At 33.4% G+C, this 20,706-nt stretch overlaps 2 protein-coding genes across 12 annotated transcripts in view; both read right to left on the reverse strand.

The window, feature by feature from the left end:
- The window catches only part of CEP290 (centrosomal protein 290), a 94,485-nt gene that overhangs the window by 11,971 nt on the left and 61,808 nt on the right, over positions 1-20,706 (reverse strand). For 7 of the 11 annotated variants that reach the window (XM_082351777.1, XM_082351778.1, XM_082351773.1 and 4 more), the window contains 10 exons: positions 19,453-19,652; positions 17,107-17,320; positions 16,005-16,142; positions 13,852-14,073; positions 13,182-13,304; positions 9,115-9,260; positions 8,617-8,772; positions 6,425-6,548; positions 2,115-2,249; positions 666-752 (listed from right to left, as the gene is read on the reverse strand). In XM_082351777.1, the coding sequence (XP_082207903.1) occupies positions 666-752; positions 2,115-2,249; positions 6,425-6,548; positions 8,617-8,772; positions 9,115-9,260; positions 13,182-13,304; positions 13,852-14,073; positions 16,005-16,142; positions 17,107-17,320; positions 19,453-19,652 (1,545 nt within the window). The other 4 variants (XM_082351781.1, XR_014233606.1, XM_082351782.1 and 1 more) reach the window with 4 other exon arrangements.
- LOC309609845 (uncharacterized protein) lies at positions 2,256-6,417 on the reverse strand. Its single transcript, XM_082351856.1, has one exon. It carries the CDS (start codon positions 6,014-6,016, stop codon positions 5,318-5,320), a length of 699 nt encoding a protein of 232 aa, XP_082207982.1. The 5' UTR covers positions 6,017-6,417; the 3' UTR covers positions 2,256-5,317.

The following is a 20,706-nucleotide window of genomic DNA, read 5'->3' on the forward strand; positions in this document are numbered from 1 at the left end:
TATTTAATCAAATATTTTAGAGAGTATAATGTAAAGTACCAAGAGTATAAGAGGTTTATTATTAAACTCATTGTTGATTCCTAACATTTGAAGCCAAGGCTTGTATGACTTCAACTCATTATAATAACCCTGTGAAAGAGGAATTATCCTTACTTTACATACAAGAAAATCAAGACTCAAAGAATTTGATATTCCTAAAGTCATGCAGCTAATAAGTAACAGCTTAAACCCTGGTATACTGGAAAGAACATTAGTATAGTAGCATTATAACTAGGAAGCTGCCATGGATATCATAAAAAATAATTATAAAATGTTAGAATCAGACCAAGGAGCAGTTAGTAGTTACCTCAATGAACAGATGGAAGATTCCTGGAAGTTAAATGTTTTCAAGGTGTAGAGGGATATGCAATGAAAAAAGAGATGGTATAGAGTCCAAGTGGAATAAAAAGCATGTAAGATGAGACAGATGATAAAATACATTAACTTGAAACAGAGAGAAAGCTTAATGATGTTTTACATTATAGATGCAGCAGAATAAAATTGAAACTAGAGGCACTAGTAAAGGCATATCAGTACAGTTATGACATATCCAAACTTTTTTTTTCATTTCCAGCTTATCACTTCTGAAGCCAAAACAAACATACGGCATACTCTCACATACTCACCCCTCTAACGTGGCCAAGTTTCCTCTCTACTTCTGCTTTTTCTTTCTTAAGAAATTCACACATTTCCTTCAAATCTCTTACCTGATTCTAGAAGATTAAAGAAAACATGTAACAATTTAACATAGCTATAGCCATTGAAAAGGAAAGGCAAACAATTCATCTGAACTATCAGTCTCTTCAACTGTATAGCTGAATTAAACAAGTGGGTCTTTACACCAATGAGGAGGATTTTGAACCATGACATATGCTGAATTAATACAACAGCATTTTGTATATGAATTTCAAGAAATATTTCCTGCATTATTGCCTTAGTATACAATATAAATTTGAGTTTAGAACTCCTGATTTCAACTCTCCCATAGATTACATATGTAGAACCTTACCCATATAGTACAGAGAAAGAGACAACTGATCTTCTGACACTGGTTCTAACAGTGTAAAAATCAGAATGAGAAGCAGGATATAGCTTAATTATACCATTACCAGTGGAATTAACAGATTGCTGATATTCTAAGTTAAAAAACACAAATGAAACAATCGGTCAAGAGAAAAGGACTCCCTTAAATAGGATAAGATTTGGAAAACCAAAAATAAACTTATTATAAACATCAAAATAAAGTAAAATTTCTAAAAGAGACAATTATCCTAAAATATTTTTTTTAATTTAAAGACTTTATATTTTTAGAGCTATCCTAATATTTTAAAGTGTGACAAGGGTTAATTAAATACATCAACCATCATCTTGCCACACACATGACATTTGAACTTGCTATTTCTGTTGCCTGGAACTCTTTTTCTAGTATCTGTATGACCTACTTCCTTACCTGTCCCCTAGCTCTCTGCTAAAATATCACTTTATTAAGGAAGCCTCCCCTTACTACCCTATTTTAAAGAGCAATCCCATATACAGTTGACCCTTGAACAATGTGGAGGTATAACTTATAGTTGGTCCTCTATATCTGCAGTTCCTTTGCATCTGTGGGTTCAACCAACCACGGATCAGGTAGTACAGCAGTATTTACTACTGAAAAATATCCCCATATAAGTGGACCCTCGCAGTTCAAGGGTCAACTATACCCCTATGCAACACACACACACACACCCTTCACACTAACTGTGCATTTTCTTCTTAGCACTTTAACATCAGCTGACATACTACATATTGACTTGCTTACCTATTATGAGCCTTCCCTTACTGGAATGTAAGCTCTACAAGTGCAAGAATTTTTTTGATTGCTGTTTACCAGCACCTAGAAGAGTACCTGACACAAAAAAAGGCCCTCAACAAATAACTGTTAAATGAGCAAATGTAGAAAGTATAACACTACCATGATATTTTATGAATATGAGTTTCTGACGTCTTCATAAGCTAACATGGTAAACATAACAATTAAGTAGGGAGAAAAAGGCATTAGATTTCCTAACTATAATAAAGAATATTAAATTTACCTTTAATCTTGGCAAATCTTTATTTGCTTGTTCAAGCTGAAATTTTAATTCAATATTTTCAGATGACAACTTCAAGTTTTCCCTCTGGAGCTCCTGTTCTTTTTGATAATGATCATCTGACTCTATTCCTGAAGTCTTCAGGAAAATGAAGTTAGGAATATTTTTAAGGTGTAACATATAAAAGCTACATAAGGCACACTGGATAAGAGAATACTACGTTGAAAGGGCACATTTTTCCTCAAAGGAATGAGAAAATTGGAGAGCTCTAGAGAAAACAACCATAAACGAACAAACAAACTCACATGAGAAAAGGTAATCAGTCTGTTGTAATTAATATAGAAAGCAAAGTCAGTATGAGTTAATAATGTCCACGCATATAATGCCTCCATGTATACTCTCATAATGACTAAACGAATTTGTGGTGGTCCTTCCAGGGCAAAAATAAAGTACTGTTACCTGTTACAGATTGTCTCATGCCCCAACCCCCACCCAGCCCCAAGTTCATATGTGAAGTCCTAACTCTCAGTACCTCAGAATGACCTTATTGGAGGATAGGGCCTTTTCAGAGATAACTAAGTTAAAAAAGGGTCATTAGGGTGGGCCTTAATCCAACAAGGTCTGATGTTCTTATACCAAAGGGAAATGTGGACATACAGACATACATAGAAGGGAGACACTGTAGAGACGGGGAGAAGCTAGCCATCTGTGAGCCAAGGAGAGAGGCCTGGAACAGATCCTTCCCTCACGGCCTAAAGAAGCCATCAACTCTGCCGATACCTTGATTTTGGACTTCTGGCTTTCAGAACTGAGAGAATACATTTCTGTTGTTTAAGCCATCAACTCCGTGGTGTTTTGTTGTGGTGGCCCTAGCAAACAAATCTACAAGCCTACAAAAATGCCTCAATTCCTCCTCCTTTACAAAGCTATTCATCATTCCTTGAGCTAAAGTAATCACTCCCTCCTCTGAAATCCAGTAACACTTTATTTGCATTTCTTTTGGCATGAATCCACCTTGGGTTATTATTTATGTTCATTTTCAGTTCTCATTCTAAGCTATAGATTATTTGAAAGAGAAATCTGTGCTTGGTTACTTTTTCCTATAAAGTGGGTAGAATACCCCTTACCCTAATAAACTTGTTAAGAGCATTATATGAGATAATTTTGTGAAAGCACTCAGAACAGCTTTAGTTTTTTCTCCCCCATTCCATTCTCTATTGGCTTGATCGACTGTCAACTCAATAACTCCACAGACATTATTATGATTATCATATTATTATATTATATATTTATATACTACACATTACATTATTATTATTAAAGTATAATATTCTATAAATACATTTATTATACATGGCTCTGTAACATCTTTTTAATTAGCAGTAGGCTAAATACATTCTGACATATTCACCATTAGGTTAAAAAAAAAAAGTAAAAAAAAGAAAAAGTTTTCTTAGGTAAAGTGCAGTAAAAGTAAAGAAATTAGAAAATAGGATACAGAAATGTAAAGAAATTCTGGGCTGACCTTTGATTCTGACCTGAGGGCATACAACACAACACTGGCAGAAACACTGCATGTATCTACCTGATTTCTAACTGTTTGAGGGAATGTGTGTGCGTATGAACATATATAGTGGCAAGAAAAAGAAGACAGACATATTTCATGGTGTCAGTAAACTATAGCAATATGTTCCTACTTATTCTCTGTCAGATAACCCAAGTATACATTCTGATTCTACTACTATTAAGGTTAACACTAGGCAAATCATGCCACCTGCAAGGTCCTTTGTTTTTGCATCTTACAAATGAAGGCACTAGACAGGATGATTTTTAAGATCTCTTCAGACATGGAAATCTATAGTTCCCTATCCCTGAGCTCTTCTGTCTCCCTTACTTCATCTCTTCAGTCTATGATAGCTATTTAATAAATGATAATAAGTACCCCTAACTGACAGATACAAAATATACAAAATTTCATTCACAGAAGAGAATAATTCTATCTGATGATATTACATGAACTGCTGAATTTTTTCAACAGTTCTCCTCACTAAAATATGGATGTAATTCTTTGTGTAAGTGAATGTGGATCATTTTTTCCTCCTATTCTCAGAAAACAAAAGTATTAGTTGAGATTGTCCAAATTTTTGGAAAATAAATTCTAATGAAACTTCTATAAAAGTAAAATAAATAAAATCTTTGTATAATCAATTTTGGGGGAACTTCCAAATTGTTCTATAGAAGAAGAATCCTGTTAAAAGGTATACACTGCCAAAAGTCAAATTCTTAGTGGATGAGAGTTAGCGATAACACACAGTGGAAGTCTCAAATTCTCAATTACTTATTATCAAGTGAAAAAAGAAGCATTATGTACCTGGATAAGGAAACGAAATAAGAATTAAGACATTTTCATCCATTTTCTCTTAATTTAAATGTCTGATTTAATGAGAATGAGGACTTAGGTGACTGGAATATCTGAAGTGGAAAGGAATGAATGAATGAATGAATGCTATTTGATTTCAACTGGGAACAAACTTCTTATTCTGTTGAATAAATTGACCAAAAGTAGTGTGTGTATGTAGAAAGTGCATAAACTGTAGAATCAGACCTGCATTTAAATCCTGGTTCTGCATCTTCTTGATCACTAGAGATGTTACTTATTCTCCAAGCTTCCCACATAAAGTAGAAATAATTCTCTGCAGAGTATTGTGAAAAGTATACCTAGGCAATACATGTAAGCTTCCTTTTCTCATTATAAAAAAGTATCTGTTACAATACAAGGCAAAAAGACCATCAAAGGAACTTGCTATATATGTTAGAATGTTACACAGCATCATAACAGATTTTTACTGATATTATTCATTGTAGTGAAATTTTACTTGCAGTGAGATCTTACAGCATGCTGAAGTAGAAATTTCTAAGGCAAAGCGAACTCATCTAAAGTGCCTTATTTTCGTTATTCTGTTATCTAATCTAATACTTTTTAAGCGAATACCAATGGTAAAACAGTGAGTACTAAAATGAATCAGGAAATGTACAACCACTAAGTTTTTGTAGGAACTAGTCAAATATTAGGGTTTAAGGAGAAGTTTATTAACAATTAATATTCTTTACAAATCCTACACAATTTGTTTCCATTTGCACCATATACGTATACTACTTGCTATGAGAAAACTCAGCCAAGAGAGAAATAAAGGACTGCCATGTACTCAAACCTGGGACGCTTCATTTCTTGGCTGGACTGACACATCAGTTTCAGAGTTTGCCTGTGCCTCCTCCTCAGCACACTGCCTCACTGCAGCAGCGCTTGTGGCGTAACCACAGTCCTCCCCAGCAGATTCTTCTGGATCCATGTGGTTGTTGTGACTCACATCTTCAGCTATGTGTCCCTTTTCTTTCTCATTCTTGCCTAGCTCATTCTCTTCCTTGTTTTTATATTCCTGTTTATTATTTTCACAACAGTCTTGATTAATTTTTTCAACTTTACAATCTGGTTCCTTTTCAAAATTGGAGTTAAAATCCGTCAAGGTACCATTAGTTGACCTAAATGGACTTGATTTACTATTTGGTCTTGACTCAGATTTATTTAACTCAGTAGGATCTACAATATCTTGTGCTTTGTGTTTTTCTTCATTACTGTAACACTGTAGAATATTCCTAGGTACCTGATGATGTAAGTTGTCACTAACATCTATTCCTTTCCTATTTTTAATTCTGAGTACTGTTATGGGGTTTTTTTGGTTCCTGTGTAAATTGTTCTTTTTGTGAAAAATATTATGCCTGTATTTATTAACACTGGTAGCAAGAGGAGAAAGCGTAGCTGTGTCACATAACAGATTCTGCTTGAAGCAGATGAAAGAGAAGAAACAGGAAAAGAAAAGGAAAAAAAATAATAAAAATATACACATGAATGTTTTAAAATAAGATACCACAAATAATTCTACATTAATGAGACTTTATAAAGAAAAATGAGAAATGTATCACATATTTGAATGGAAATAATGTTATAACATACCTTCTTATTTTATCTAACTATATGTTCTTGTCACAGCAAAACTCATAACTACATTTAAAAATCTCCAGAAATCATTTGTAATGACATTTTATGCAAAGCATAAAAATCATAAGTTTACCATTATTATATAAAAAGGATTATAGAAGTTAATATACATCACTACCTAGTAAAAATAAAAGTTGGATTTATTTCATTAATATTAATGAGAAGGATCTACTGTTTTTAGCTAGATAAAGGTAGAAGTTGATTTCACTTTTAAACTTTAGAATTAAAAAAATGAAAAGAAAAGATGTGCACTTACTGAAGGCCTAGAATACGCATCCTTTGAAAACTGTTTTTCTAAAGCATGAAGTTTTTCTTGGAGGTATTTATTTTGTAAACGTAAATCTTCTATAACAGAATCTCGAGGAAGAGCCTGATGGGCCCTATGAACAACAATCACAGACTCTTTACTGTTCAAACTTCCAACTTGTTACTGTTTTATCATATTAAAAAATAGAAAAAAATATTTTTAACACTGTATTTCTTTTAAATTCTACAAAACTTGAAAACTTTACAAAAATTAAATTAAAATATGACTATATTATAAACTGATCCTCTACAGAGGATTCACGGCTGGCCTCCTTTAAACTATGAGTTAAAAAGGGTATTTTGATTTAAAAAAAAAAAATACATTAACATTTGTAAAGAACATGCATCTATTTTGGGGATTGTGTAAAATAGCTGAATAAAAATACCTACTATTTTTAAAATATTATATAATAATTTCATAACATCCATGCGCTTCTCAAGATGGTCAAGGATTTTATAAGATTCTTAGTGGAGCCAGATAATAATCTATTTCTTCAATTTATACTACTCACCTGCATGGCCTACAAGGCCCTCCGCTATCTGGCACAAGCACACCTGTTCAGCACATTTGTCCAGGACTCTTCCCTTACTTCGGCAAATAAATCCACTCTTACCCACACATGAAAGATTCACTCCTGCCGCTATGTCTCTGCTAGGGTTCTGTTTTCTCGGAATGTCCTTTCTGCCTTTAAAATCTAGATCTGATTCATAAAATTCGGAAATTCACATTTGGACTGAGAATACAAGTTCAATCTCTTTTATAAAGTCTTCTCCAATTACTTCAGCCTCCACAGATTCATATTAGAAAAAAAGCTATTAAATATCTAAAAGTATTAGAAGGTTTCCAAACTAAAATATTTTGATCCTTGCGAAAACTGCAAAGGAGAATAAAAGGATTCGGTTTTATTCTGAACATATGTTTAGACTAAGAAAAACAGGGAGGCTAGGACCAGACAGTAGCTATAAATAGATGTCAAAACAAAGAAAAATGTTTCAATCATTTTGTTCTTCTCCATCATGGAAAATTCTGAAGAATTTAAGAAACAATAACTTAGAAGGAAATGAGATGGAAGGTAGGTTGAAAGCTCACAAGGACCTTGAAAAGTAAGTATTTTACAGATTGGGACAAAACACGAGAATCTGAAATATCAGCAAACAGGTGGTAAATTTACCTTTTCCTTTCCTCTAGTATTTCCTGACCTGAATACAACACAGCTTGAAACCTGAAGATGAGCGTCAGCACAGAGGGAGAGAGCTCCAGGCAAGGCTTAAAGTTCTAGCTCCACTAAGGAGAAAGGATGCTTAACAATTCTCACAGACAGTGCAAAAATCCCTCTTATTTTTCTCTTCTATGCATTCTCTCACGTCCCAACCCTCAGGCAATCTCAAGGCAGTGGTGGCAGAGGCTGCAATGGGAACTCACAGGAGCCAAAATTTTTAGGGAGAGGAATCTTCTTCTCCAATTGGTAGAGCTGTAATTAATAAGGTGGGAAGGCAAAGTGGTGCCCCCCGCCTCCGCCACATCCCCTTTCTGCCCTCCTGCTGCTGGCTTAGCTGCAGACAAGAGCACAATAGCTGAAGTGCACAGCGCAACAGATTTGGTTCAAAGTACCAAAAAGGGGAGCCCGAGAGAAACCAAATGTATCAGGGAGATCACAGAAGGAAAGGAGCTCAAGAAAGGAACCTTATAAAGTTGTTTATGAACTTCTGGGCTCACCCCTGAGCATGAATGTATGGATCTGATCCTAATCAGAATATTAAAGACTCTGAGAACTGAACAGAAGACAGCCCACATACCAGACTGCCAATAGGGAGTTGCATAGGCAGAACAGGGCCAAAGAGCATTGTAAAAGCTTTGAAAATGATACCGGAACCATAGCCCACATAAAGCAGGTTAGCACATGGGGCCTGAACCTATCCGGACTTGCTAAAACAAAAATATATCGGCATTTTCCATACAATTTAACCAAGATCCAGAGTCACAGAATATAATATTCAAAAGTTCAAGAATATAATCCATATTTATGTGGCATAAAAAAGCAGGAATATCTCAACTCACACGGGAAAAGAATCAACAGAACCCAAGTTTAAGATAACACACATTTATTATATCAGTTTCTACATTTCCATGTAGTAGCTTACCTCATATATGATATGTCATTTTCTAGGTCAAGATTTCTCTTTTTTAATTCTTCTAACTCTTTTTCTGACTCCAGTGCTCGCACTTCCATAACATGATCAACAGTCATGCCAGTTGTTTTTAGTTTCCTCTGTAAAGTAAGTTTCTCTTTATCAGCTCTGTGGGATTTAATACAGAATCATGAAAATATACCATTCACTGTTGGCTTGTTCAATTTATTAAATTGCAGCTTCCTTATTGTAAGGCCAATATACAAAAATTGGATCATTCTGTATTTGCTATGAGCTAACTTATTTCAAAATTATAGGAAACTACACTTATAAATTGTTAAAATATATTTAATACACATTTTAAAGAAAATAAAAAGTGAACTATAGATAATAAATGGTAATTAAAGCTAAAAAATTTTTCATATTATCAAGTACACAAAAACTATATAACTTCCAGGTCAATTAAAGACTATACATAATTAATTAGGTTTACATTAAATTTCAACTCACTTGGCAAAAAGATCCTTCAAAGTATTCAATTGCTTTGTTAGAATACAGACTTCCCCCTCTTTCTCTTTTAACCTGTTTCGAATACCCTCTATTTTGGTTTGCCATTTTTTACCTTCTTCCCACCTAATTACTTCTTCTCTGGCACTCTGTAAATAATAATAAAGGAGGAAGGAAATTACCAATATTGTTTTTTAGATTGATCAATTACAATTTACTAGAACAATGGTAAACCAATACTTCCTAAAGAATATGTAAACAGGTTCATTTTGCTATGTCACTTCTAGAATCTTTAGGCCTGCCAAGCTGTAAGCAAAAATGCCCTTCGGTCTAAGATTCTGTATTCTATAAGTTGACAGATGAAATTCTGGGGAACAGTCTGGACTAATGCCAACACTCCTAAAGGAGTCTAATACAAATGGATGATGACTAAAGTAAACTTCCAACAAAGAATGTATATGTATAAATGACCAACCCGATTTTGTCAGACCATAGCAATCTCCTAGTATCACAACTCCTTCAAATCTTCAATGCACATTATTTCTCTTATTCAACAGATATTTACTTAGTGTGAATCATGCACCAGGTACTACTCTAAGTACTAGGAATAGAAACAATGAATAAACCCGACAAAAAAGACTTATCTTCATGGGTATTACAGTCTAGTTTATGTTGGTTGGTTGGTTGGCTGGATTAGGGGAAGGGAGCAAAATATAGACAAAAAACAAGAAAAAAATTTTTTGGAGTATGTTAGCTGGTGATAAGTGCTTTAAAAAAAAAAAAAAGGGAAGGAACTAGGACACTTCAGGGCTAGGTGTTGTGGTTTGTTATAATTGATAAGGTGTCCAAGGAAAGTCTATGTAATGCAGAACAGTCCCATGTACTGAAGAAATATCAAGTGTCCTACTGAACATTCATATAGTTAAAAATTCTGTTCACAATTGTCTGAGCTAAGAATTTATGTCCTTTCCACCAAGCAATTTTTTAATGGTTTTACTATGTACTGAATTTTCTAGGAATACAGCAGCCTTATAAAAGTGAAGACTACAGACGTCATTTTGCTGAGAACTATAGAAACAACTGTTTACTATTTTGGAAATCAAATTAACAAATGGCAATGCCTTTGTGACATGTTAGGAGCCAACAGACCACATTTGTATTAGTCTGCATTTGTAGCTCTGAATTCACATCAATGTTTCCTAAAGGGGAAGCACATGACTACTTCATTATGTTTTCTATGAAGCATTTACATGGTGAATTATGAAAAATATATTAATATGTTTATTATTTTTATAAATTATTTTCCTTTTATGTTTCTCCTTCATATTTCATTTAGGGCATTTACGGTGAAATTTTGAAATTATGCACGTAGGTAGTTTATATTAACTAAAAATTTCATTTGGAATAGTAAAGGGGACATTATGAAACACTGTATTTACTATAAAAGAGAATGTTGGGGCTGAAAGGATTAAAAGCCATAGTTTAAAGTCAAATACCCAACTAAGATAAGTAGCCCTATCAAAACGATCTTCTCCCATACTGGCCAATTTTTTACCTTATTTATCTAGTTCAGCTAACATGTATCCTTTAAAAAAATGTAAAAAACTTCAGCAAGCGTTTGATAGTTATTAACTTTTTTTTTCTAAAATACATACAAGGAATTTTGTGTATTTCCAGAAATGTAAGTATTAGTTGAGGGCAAAAGGTATATGTAAACAATTCTGCAGCATGGTGTACTCTGTAGAGATTGGGCAGTTCTATCCCATCTGATATTATTCTCTGAAGTAGGAGTGAAGTAGGGAAACAAGACTGAAGTAATTTAAAAATAAACAGAAAAACAACAAAGGCAAATGTCACCAAGGGTCTGATCTCAACTGGGGGAGAAAAGAGGAGAAGAGAGGATGAGAAGTTCTCTTTTTGTATTTTCTGTACCAATAGCTTCTTATCATAAATTTCAGGATAATGTTATTGCATTTTAAAATTTTCATTCATCCAACGAATACTGAACATCTACTATGTGACAGGGACTGTTCCCGTGGCTGAGGATACAAAAAGTTCCTGCCATCAAAGTTAACAGTCCAAAAGATCAACACATGGATAAGTAACTTTCTAGTATGTCAGAAAGTAATAAATGCTACAGAGACAAGTAGAGAAGCATAAGAAACACAGGAACGCAAGGACTGGGGGTGGGTTTTGTTATCTTATATAGATAGACCTCAAACGTTGTTTCTTTTTTAAATTAATTAATTAATTTTTAAATTAATTTATTTTTGGCTGCGTTGTGTCTTCGTTGCTGCACGTGGGCTTTCTCTAGTTGTGGTGAGCGGGGGCTACTCTTCGTTGCACTGTGTGGGCTTCTCATTGTGGTGGCTTCTCTTGTTGCGGAGTACAGGCTCTAGGTGCGCAGGTTTCAGTAGTTGTGGCATGTGGGCTCTAGAGCACAGGCTCAGTAGTTGTGGCCCACAGGCTTAGTTGCTCCATGGCATGTGGGATCTTCCTGGACCAGGGCTTGAACCTGTGTCTCCTGCATTGGCAGGCGGATTCTTTAACCACTGTGCCACCAGGGAAGCCCCTCAAACATTGTTTACAGAGAAAAAGGTGTTGAAATTTCAATATGAAACCACTTTTTGAGTAAAAAAAAAATTATAAATTAGAAATGACCAGTGCTGTGGAATCTGAAAGAATATTCTCAGCAGATTCCTGAATATAGATTGTAATATTATTGTAGCTCTCTGTTCTCATTCTTTTTCTAATATCATACCCTGGTATAGACTTGATGGCTTACAAAGACTTTCATATATTATTTCATTTCATGTCAAAATAATCTTGAGAAGCTGGAATTACAAATAGTATTATTTCTATTTTAAGGAGAAATAAACTGAAGCACAGAAGTTAGAGGTTCAGGCAAAGCCACAAGGCTACTGAGGTATTCTGATAGGAATCAGGTTAGGAACTAGTACCCAAGGATTAGACTTATGACCAAGTAGGGAGGCAGCAAAGAAAGCAATCCTGAATAGTAAGGACATTTTGACCTGGCAGTTTTCACCAGCAAAGCTTCTGACAAGTATGTTGTGGTTCCATGTATATAAATGCAAACATTTAGATCAAAATTATATTGACGATGATAAATTTTCATAAGGAAAATGTTTTTCTAGAATATACCCTACTAAAACATTTTAATCCCATTACCTATTTTCTATTCAGTGCCATTAAAGATACTTAATTTTCTTTCATGTTATTGAAATTATCTTATAGATATGAATATTTTCTGGGTAAACGTTACAATAAAAATTCTTCCTAACTATGGCTCCTCCACTGAGATTTTCTTCAGGGACAAACATTACTACTAACACCAATATTTCCAAGGTCACTTTTTTTTTTTTTTTTTCAAGGTCACTTTTGATATTTTCAATGCTACTTATATCTTAAGTCTCCAGTTTATTATTTATAACATATTTAATTATGTGGATTTTAGCCAATTTTAGTTTTTCCTTGGGTTATGTCTATCAATAATTTTTATTACAAAATAGTTTACTAGTTAACTTGTAAGAAAATTTTAAACTATTTTTCTCACATTACAGAATCAATTTATGAGTGGGTTGGTTATTGATTATTACTGCAAATATTGAATATACTCCAAGTCACTTTTTTTACCCTGAAATAATAGTCCAGTCCATTGAAGGATTAAAAAGGATACATTTGGGTCAAGATAGCAGAATAAAAATGCCCAGCTTTCTTTCCCAAAGGTCTATATAAACCAATCTATATAAACAAATGAGAAAAGTGATAAATACAGCTGGATATGTATGGTATGAAGGGATTTGGGATGTACTGTAATATCAGGAAGATGATATAGTAATTTCTGAATAAGAGTTACATTATTGGTGTCTCTTCAAGTAGACCTGTAAATTCCTAAAGGACAGAAACTTGTCTTAAACTTCTCTGTGTTATCCAGTACCATTTATGGTATATGTATCAGGTCCTCAGATCAATGAATTATCTGTTCTTCAATTACATATTTAACTAAGTCTATCAGTACCTTAAACATATCAGTACATTTCTTCACGTACCTTTTCTTTCGTAGGTTTTATTTCTACCTCATCCACCTTTTTTTCCAGTTGGCTTTCTAGCTTTTTAATTTTCTTTTGGAGTTCTTCAATTAAACTTTGTTTGTTATCTGTCAGAGCTTTGCCCTGAAAAATAAGATGTATTTTTACATTTTACAAATAAAAAAGTATCAAACAAAATACACAATAAATACTCCAGTTGTAGAAACTTTCTGAGACTACAGCTAACCATGCTTTCTAAATGACACTATTGATATTTAAGAATAACATGATCAGCTCTGTGCTTTGTGACCACCTAGAGGGGTGGGATAGGGAGGGTGGGAGGGAGGGAGATGCAAGAGGGAAGAGATATGGGAACATATGTATATGTATAACTGATTCACTTTGTTATAAAGCAGAAACTAACACACCATTGTAAAGCAATTATACTCCAATAAAGATGTTTAAAAAAAAAAAAAAGAATAACATGGTAGCTACTTCTGTATTTTAATAAGATATGTTACCCTAAAACTACGAATACAGTAAAGGTCACTGAGAGAATTAGCAACTACATTAATCAAAGTGATTTGAAAGCTAGTTTCAGCAAATATTATAGACAGAATTAAAAAGTGGGAATAAACTACTACCTGTATATTATAAATCAAAACATTATCACAATTAAATATAAAATTACCTGTAATCCACTGGTTAATCTTTTAATTTGCCTTTTCAGTTCATCATTCTCTTGATCAATTCCATCTTTCTCTCTAAGCATTTTATTATAGGCTTTTTGGTTTTTTTGTAGTTCACTGGTTAAGTCATTCAAATTATCAGTTAGTGAGTTCTCTCTCTTTTTACTTGTTTTAAGAGCTTCTTTAAGTTTTAAAATTTTTTCACATAAATCTTCAACTTGTGACTAATACAAGATAAAGAAAGGTTTAATTCATGAATCTTCAGCAAGTATCAATGATAAAAGCAACAATAATAGAGAAAGTACACCATTAATACTTACTAAGAAGAAAGTTTCAGTCTAAATTTTTAAGCACATACATGCAAAAAAAACACCACAAACTACATAAATTTTTCTAGCTTCATTTCAAATGAACCAAGTCTACTTTGAGGGGAAAAAAAAACAAAACATGAAGAAGCAGTCTAAAGCAATTCATCTTTAACAAACACCTAGAACCAAAATTTTATCAAATAAGCAAATGTTTCATTATGGCTGAATTAATTTATTAGAAAAACAAGTACATATCAACGTACACAGCAATTTCTTTTTTGAACACTGAAGCATAAGAGTAGTATAAAATAAAATCTCTTACTCTAAGTAGTTTCTAATCTACTTTGTAAAGACAAGACATAAAAGGGTAGCTCACAATACTAGACAGTATATATAAGCCACTAGAAAGGAGTTCTTAGCTGTCCCATATAGTAACATTGATGGGAATACTGGTACTTATTATATGTTTTGTTGAATAAATTATTACAGGCCAAAAGGGATTACCAATAGCACTAATAGGAAACTAGTAGTATTATAGTGCAGTTATGAGAAAAACAAACTCTCCTGGAGAGTCAAAAAAGGCTTCAAGAAAAATGACTGGAAGAATGTAAAGAATTCAGAGAAGAAATTTCAGGCAAAGAGAAAGGTGTTGAAGAAGACATCATCAAAGGGCTATACCTATTTATAAATTTATTACTGAATGGATTTTTACTGTCAACTATGCTAATAATCTTGATAGGCACAAGAGATTTTAAAAATCTGACTAAAATCCAGTCCTTACATGGTTTAATGGCAATGAAGGGTATATGGTTTAATGGCGATGAAGGGTATATACAAATAAACCAAGAGCAAATAAAAATTACAAACAAAATAAAACATACACAAAATAGATTTTTCATTTTACTCAAAATATACTATATGAAACTTTATGTAAAGAAATTTGAAAATCATCATTAAATGTATATGTTTTGGAGAAAAAATTTTATACAGTACCAAACTTAACAATTGGGTAAGAAAATAATAAAATACATTGTCAAAAAATAATAAATAACTTCAAAAAAAGGCTTTAAAGTTAGGCAGCTCTGTAGATTAAATGTCAAGGACCACATGATTTCCATAAACTATTTCAGGGGCTAAAAAGGGAAAGCTAACTAACTCATTATGAACTTAGCAAAAACTAAACGGAAAATTCTGAAAAGGCAAAAGAAATAAAACAAAACAAAGGAATCTGTACAACTATCTCACTTATCAATATAGAATTTAAAATCCTAAGAAAAATGTTTCTTAAATTTAATTCTGTTAGGAGAAATAGCTTATAATGGCCTATCCTTTGCTAATCCCCAAGATGATATTCAGTGAGTACAATAAAGATGCTTAGTGTTCAAAACTGTGTGTAGGACTTCCCTGGTGGCGCAGTGGTTAAGAATCTGCCTGCCAATGCAGGGGACACAGGTTTGATCCCTGGTCTGGGAAGATCGCACATGCCACAGAGCAACTAAGCCCATGCGCCACAACTACTGAAGCCCTCGAGCCTAGAGCCCATGTTCCATAACAAGAGAAGCCACCGCAATGAGAAGTCTGCACACTGCAACGAAGAGTGGCCCCAGCTCACTGCAACTAGAGAAAGCCTGCGCGCAGCAACGAAACCCAAGCAGCCAAAAATAAATAAATCAAATAAATAAATTTATTAAAAAAAAACCCAACTGTGTGGATATGTGTATATCCACCAATAATTCATTAGAATAAATTCCCTATTCATTATTAAAATTACTATATATCCAAGTGGATTCTCTTCCAATGGGAATTAGCAGAAATTCTGTTATATTAACGCACATGTTGATACTCACCTTTAGCTCTTTAGTATGTCGATCAACAATCTGTTGAACATTGAGATTTGCCTCTTTCTGAGAAGTCATGGAAATAATACGTTCTTCAGCTGCTTCTGTCATTTCTGCCCGAAGTTCCAAAAGTGCCCGACTAAGGGCCTAAAAATTACAACATACATAATTTTTTTGAAAAATTGGTAAGCAATTTTGTATATAAGCAATACAAAATATATATAAGCTTTATTACTTTAAACTGTTTTCCTAAAATACCATGAAATACCATGTGTTTAATCAAACAGAATTCACAAACTAACAACCCAACTTTTTCAAATGAATTTCCTTTAGTAAGTGAACTCAATTCTCTCCAAATTGTGAGAATTCAAAATCTTGATAATAATAATTGTGAGAACCCAGCATCAAATCAAGCAATCTGTACTACAAAACCCAGGCATGTTTTGTTTTCAAACTTCCAAGTTGACATATTTATTTAAATTACTCACTTAGTACATACTTCCATGTGAAATAAATTGAATTTAAGTAGACAAGGAAAGTTACAAGATTAGAAGACTTAAAATTTGCCAATAAATTTCATGAGCTAGCATAGAAAAACAGCAGCACCTTCTAAAACAGTTAAGTATATAAAATCTGAGATAAATAAAAAAACTAATAAATCTGTTAATCCACTGACCAACTCCTTTTCATAACAGTATCTCTGTGATCTCCTTCTTTAATCTTTCCTCCTCTTATCCTAACTCCCTCTTAATCCCCAAAGTTACTTAAAATTTTCCAATTATTCAAATTGTTCAAAATTGCCTCAGTAACATACAATCCTAATAGGAAAGGAGAGAAAATAAATAATGTAATGAAGATTTCCCTTTATTTCCTACAGCTAACCCACAAATCAGGTTGAAAACATAAAAAGATAAATTAGACTATATCTGAAGTTAAAAACACCAATCTATAAGGCTACTTAAAAGAATTATAAAGACCCAACCCTGCTCAAGATAAGGCTTATACTTTTTATTACGAGAGAGACACATGTTATCATCTTCTACAAATCTTCTGTAAAAGCAACCTACCCCATGTTTTTCTTAAATATTGATAATTTTCTATTGTTACTAACTTTTTGTTGTTTCTCTTTCAAGGCTAATTGGCCCTTCAGCCTTTCTACTAGATTCCTCATTGTAGTTGTTGGAGCTCTTGAATTTGCTTCTTTTTGAGCCTGAAGTTCAGATTTTAAACTCTGCGACTCCTTTTGTGACTGGGCCAGAAGACACCTCAAATCCTCTACTTGTGCTTTTATTTGTTTCACTTCATCTGCATGATTTTCTTGGAGCCTAATATAAAGCAAACATATGTACTTAATAGAGTAGTTGCTGCAATTAACAATTTGATTGACACAATTTTACAAAGAACAAATGTTTGGTCCTCAGCATCCTTAAAATCTAAGATTTGATCCAAATCCAAAAGATGAACAATTCTTTATTCTACTTAACTACTCTTAAACTTAACATAGAGTTTTTTCTTCCAGTTTCTACTATTTTTTGCAGCAATTGCATCAAGTAATTTGTGGCTCTAGATGAAATAATATAGAGAATGAACAAAATAACACTTTATATATTATGGTTCCTGCAAGATGTGACTGCTTCCTTGTATCAGGGATTTCTCAACCATGGCACTATTGACATTTTTGACTGGATAATCCTTCACTGGGGCGGGGGTTACTGTCCTATGCATTTTAAAACATATTTAGCAGCATTCCTTGCTTCTACCAACCAGATGCCAGTAGTACCTCCTAGTTGTTCACCAAAAATGTCTACAGACAATAACAAATGTCCCTGGAGGGGGGAGAGGAGAGCAAAAGTACTTCCGCTTGAGAACCACTGCCCTATAATGACATGTTACAAAGACAAAATATAAACCTTCACAGAAATCACATGTATTATGGTTCTAAAGTCACTAGTATCGTATCTATAACTCTATCTATAGCTGTATACTATATAGAAGTAGATACTATCAAAAGACTTAGTTAATTCAATTAATTCTACTGCTCATTCAGTATTAATTAGCCTTATAAACTGAATTATATCCAGTTCACTGTATTTATATAGACACTGCATTAATAAGGTCACCAATATGGAGATTCAAATGATTAAACTTTGATCAATGAGAGGAAGGTCTGTTAAACCACGAACAGGTATTAAACACTCTGAGACTTGTTGCTTATAGCAAAAACTTAAGTCACTTTAAATAATCATCAAATTGTAAAAATACAAGGTTTCACTAAAAAAATGACAAAGAACTATAATTTCTTTAGATGCATTAAAATATGCATGCCAATGTGCACACAGAGAACAGAAGTATAATTTTAGGCTAAAATGACATGGTAAGGTACAAAACAACAACTTTAAGTATTTCATGTGGCAAAAAATTATATATACAAGGTAATGTCAATAAAATGATTATTTTCTACATCCAGGAATTAGATTCAGAAATGCAAGAAATTTTATGCTCTAAAATATGACAGAAACTAACTATACCAAAAATAGCATCTCATGTATAAAATATAACAGAATGGGGAAAATTAGATTGAAAATATACCATATGCTATTGCTAATTCTCTTTTCTCTTAGAGAATAACTTATTTAAAGTAGCAGCTTCTTAAGCACAAATAGTGTTAGTTTTGTCAGAAGCATCTTGGATAAATGAATAAAGAATCAAAGGTTCTAATAAGGGCTTCAGAGATGGAATGGAATTATAAGTCAAGTAGTTAATTTTCTTATTTTTTTCAGATAAGAAACTGAGCCTCAGAGAGATAGTTCTACAATGATTACAAAATACCTAAATATAAACCTATTTTAGTTTTAAAATACACATTCTGATAAATGGTTGAACAATGTTTAGAATCTCTAATACAGAGAATGCTATAAGCCCTCTACTGTCACTGTGGTTAATAAAAAAGATTGGTTAATTTTTCATTCAACAAATATTTGAGCCTTTAATGTATGCTGGAAACTGTTATAGGTATGTAAATAAAAGTTTTATATTTATATATGTTACTTTACAATTTTCAAATTACTTCCATATATATCATCATTTGGCCTTTATATAATCACCTTGAAAGAGCCCAGGTAACTACTGTCATTTCACTTTTTAGATAATAAAATGGAAATTTAAAAAGGTTAAAGATGAGATTCTATACAAGAATCTGAGTTGGCTCTTGAGTCAGACTGACTAGATTCAAATCGTGGCTTTCCCATCTTCTCCTAGGCACATTACTGAGGCTTCCTATAGCCTAGTTTCCTAACTGCAAAATGGAGTGACTATCCTATGTCACAAGTAGTACTGCGTATAAAATGAGATAATATATTCAACATTTTTAGAACAGTACATGACATAACAAATGCTTACATTTATCTTTATTATATCATTAATCCCATTTGCCAATATCTACATTTCTAAGACTTACCGTAATTTGATATTTTCAAACTCTTTAACTTTTAATTCAGTGACTTCTTTTTGTCTCTCTAAATCCTGAGATACTTTTTTTAGTTTGATCACAAGTGAGGAGAGAGAGTCATCTTGTTCTGCTACTCTCTGTTCCATCTCAGCCAAACGAATAAAATGCTTGTTGGTAGGAACTGGAGTAGGAGACTGTTTTATTAAATCCTATGAAATATGGTTGGTTACATTAGCCAAGAGCAGGTACAATGCAATGCCATACTTACTCCATAATTTTAACTTGGTTCCTTAAATGATCAAAATATAATATCAAATCTAATATGTAATGATTTAATAGGTAATGAAGGCTTAAAGAAGATAGGACATATAGACCTTATTCTTTGTATTCCCAGTATCTGGCAAAGTGCCTACATGTAGTGGAGGATCAATAAATAAATGTTGACTGAATTAATGAGTTAAGGCTTGAGGAAGCTAAGGTTTGCTTAAGGTCATTTTGCACATATAGAATACAATGATGAGCTCTACCCACCACCAGAGCCTCCCATCAAGCCTCTTAGATAGCCTCAACCACCAGAGGGCAGACAGCAGAAGCAAGAAAAACTACAATCCTGCAGCCTGTGGAAGAAAAACCACATTCACAGAAAGATAGACAAGATGAAAAGGCAGAGGGCTATATACCAGATGAAGGAAAAAGATAAAACCCCAGAAAAACAACTAAATGAAGTGGAGATAGGCAACATTCCAGAAAAAGAATTCAGAATAATGATAGTGAAGATGATCCAGGACCTCAGAATAAGAATGGAGGCAAAGATCAAGAAGATACAAGAAATGTTTAACAAAGACCTAGAAGAATGAAAGAACAAACAAAAAGAGATGAACAATACAATAACTGAAATGAAAACTACACTAGAAGGAATCAATAGCAGAATAACTGAGGCAGAAGAACGGATAAGTGACCTGGAAGGCAGAATGGTGGAATTCACTGCTGCGGAACAGACTAAAGAAAAAAGAATGAAAAGAAATGAAGACAGCCTAAGAGACTTCTGGGACAACATTAAACGCAACAACATTCACATTATAGGGGTGCCAGAAGGAGAAGAGAGACAGAAGGGACCCGAGAAAATATTTGAAGAGATTATAGTCGAAAACTTCTCTAACATGGGAAAGGAAATAGCCACCCAAGTCCAGGAAGCGCAGAGAGTCCCATACAGGATAAACCCAAGGAGAAACACGCCGAGACACATAGTAATCAAACTGGAAA

The sequence above is a fragment of the Balaenoptera borealis genome (assembly GCF_965194805.1).
Source record: "Balaenoptera borealis genome assembly, chromosome: 13".
NCBI lineage: Eukaryota > Metazoa > Chordata > Mammalia > Artiodactyla > Balaenopteridae > Balaenoptera > Balaenoptera borealis.

Bases quoted from the DNA above. Each gene is read 5' to 3' on its own strand.
- LOC309609845 (XM_082351856.1), bottom strand. From the start codon at position 6,016: ATGTGTATATTTTTATTATTTTTTTTCCTTTTCTTTTCCTGTTTCTTC.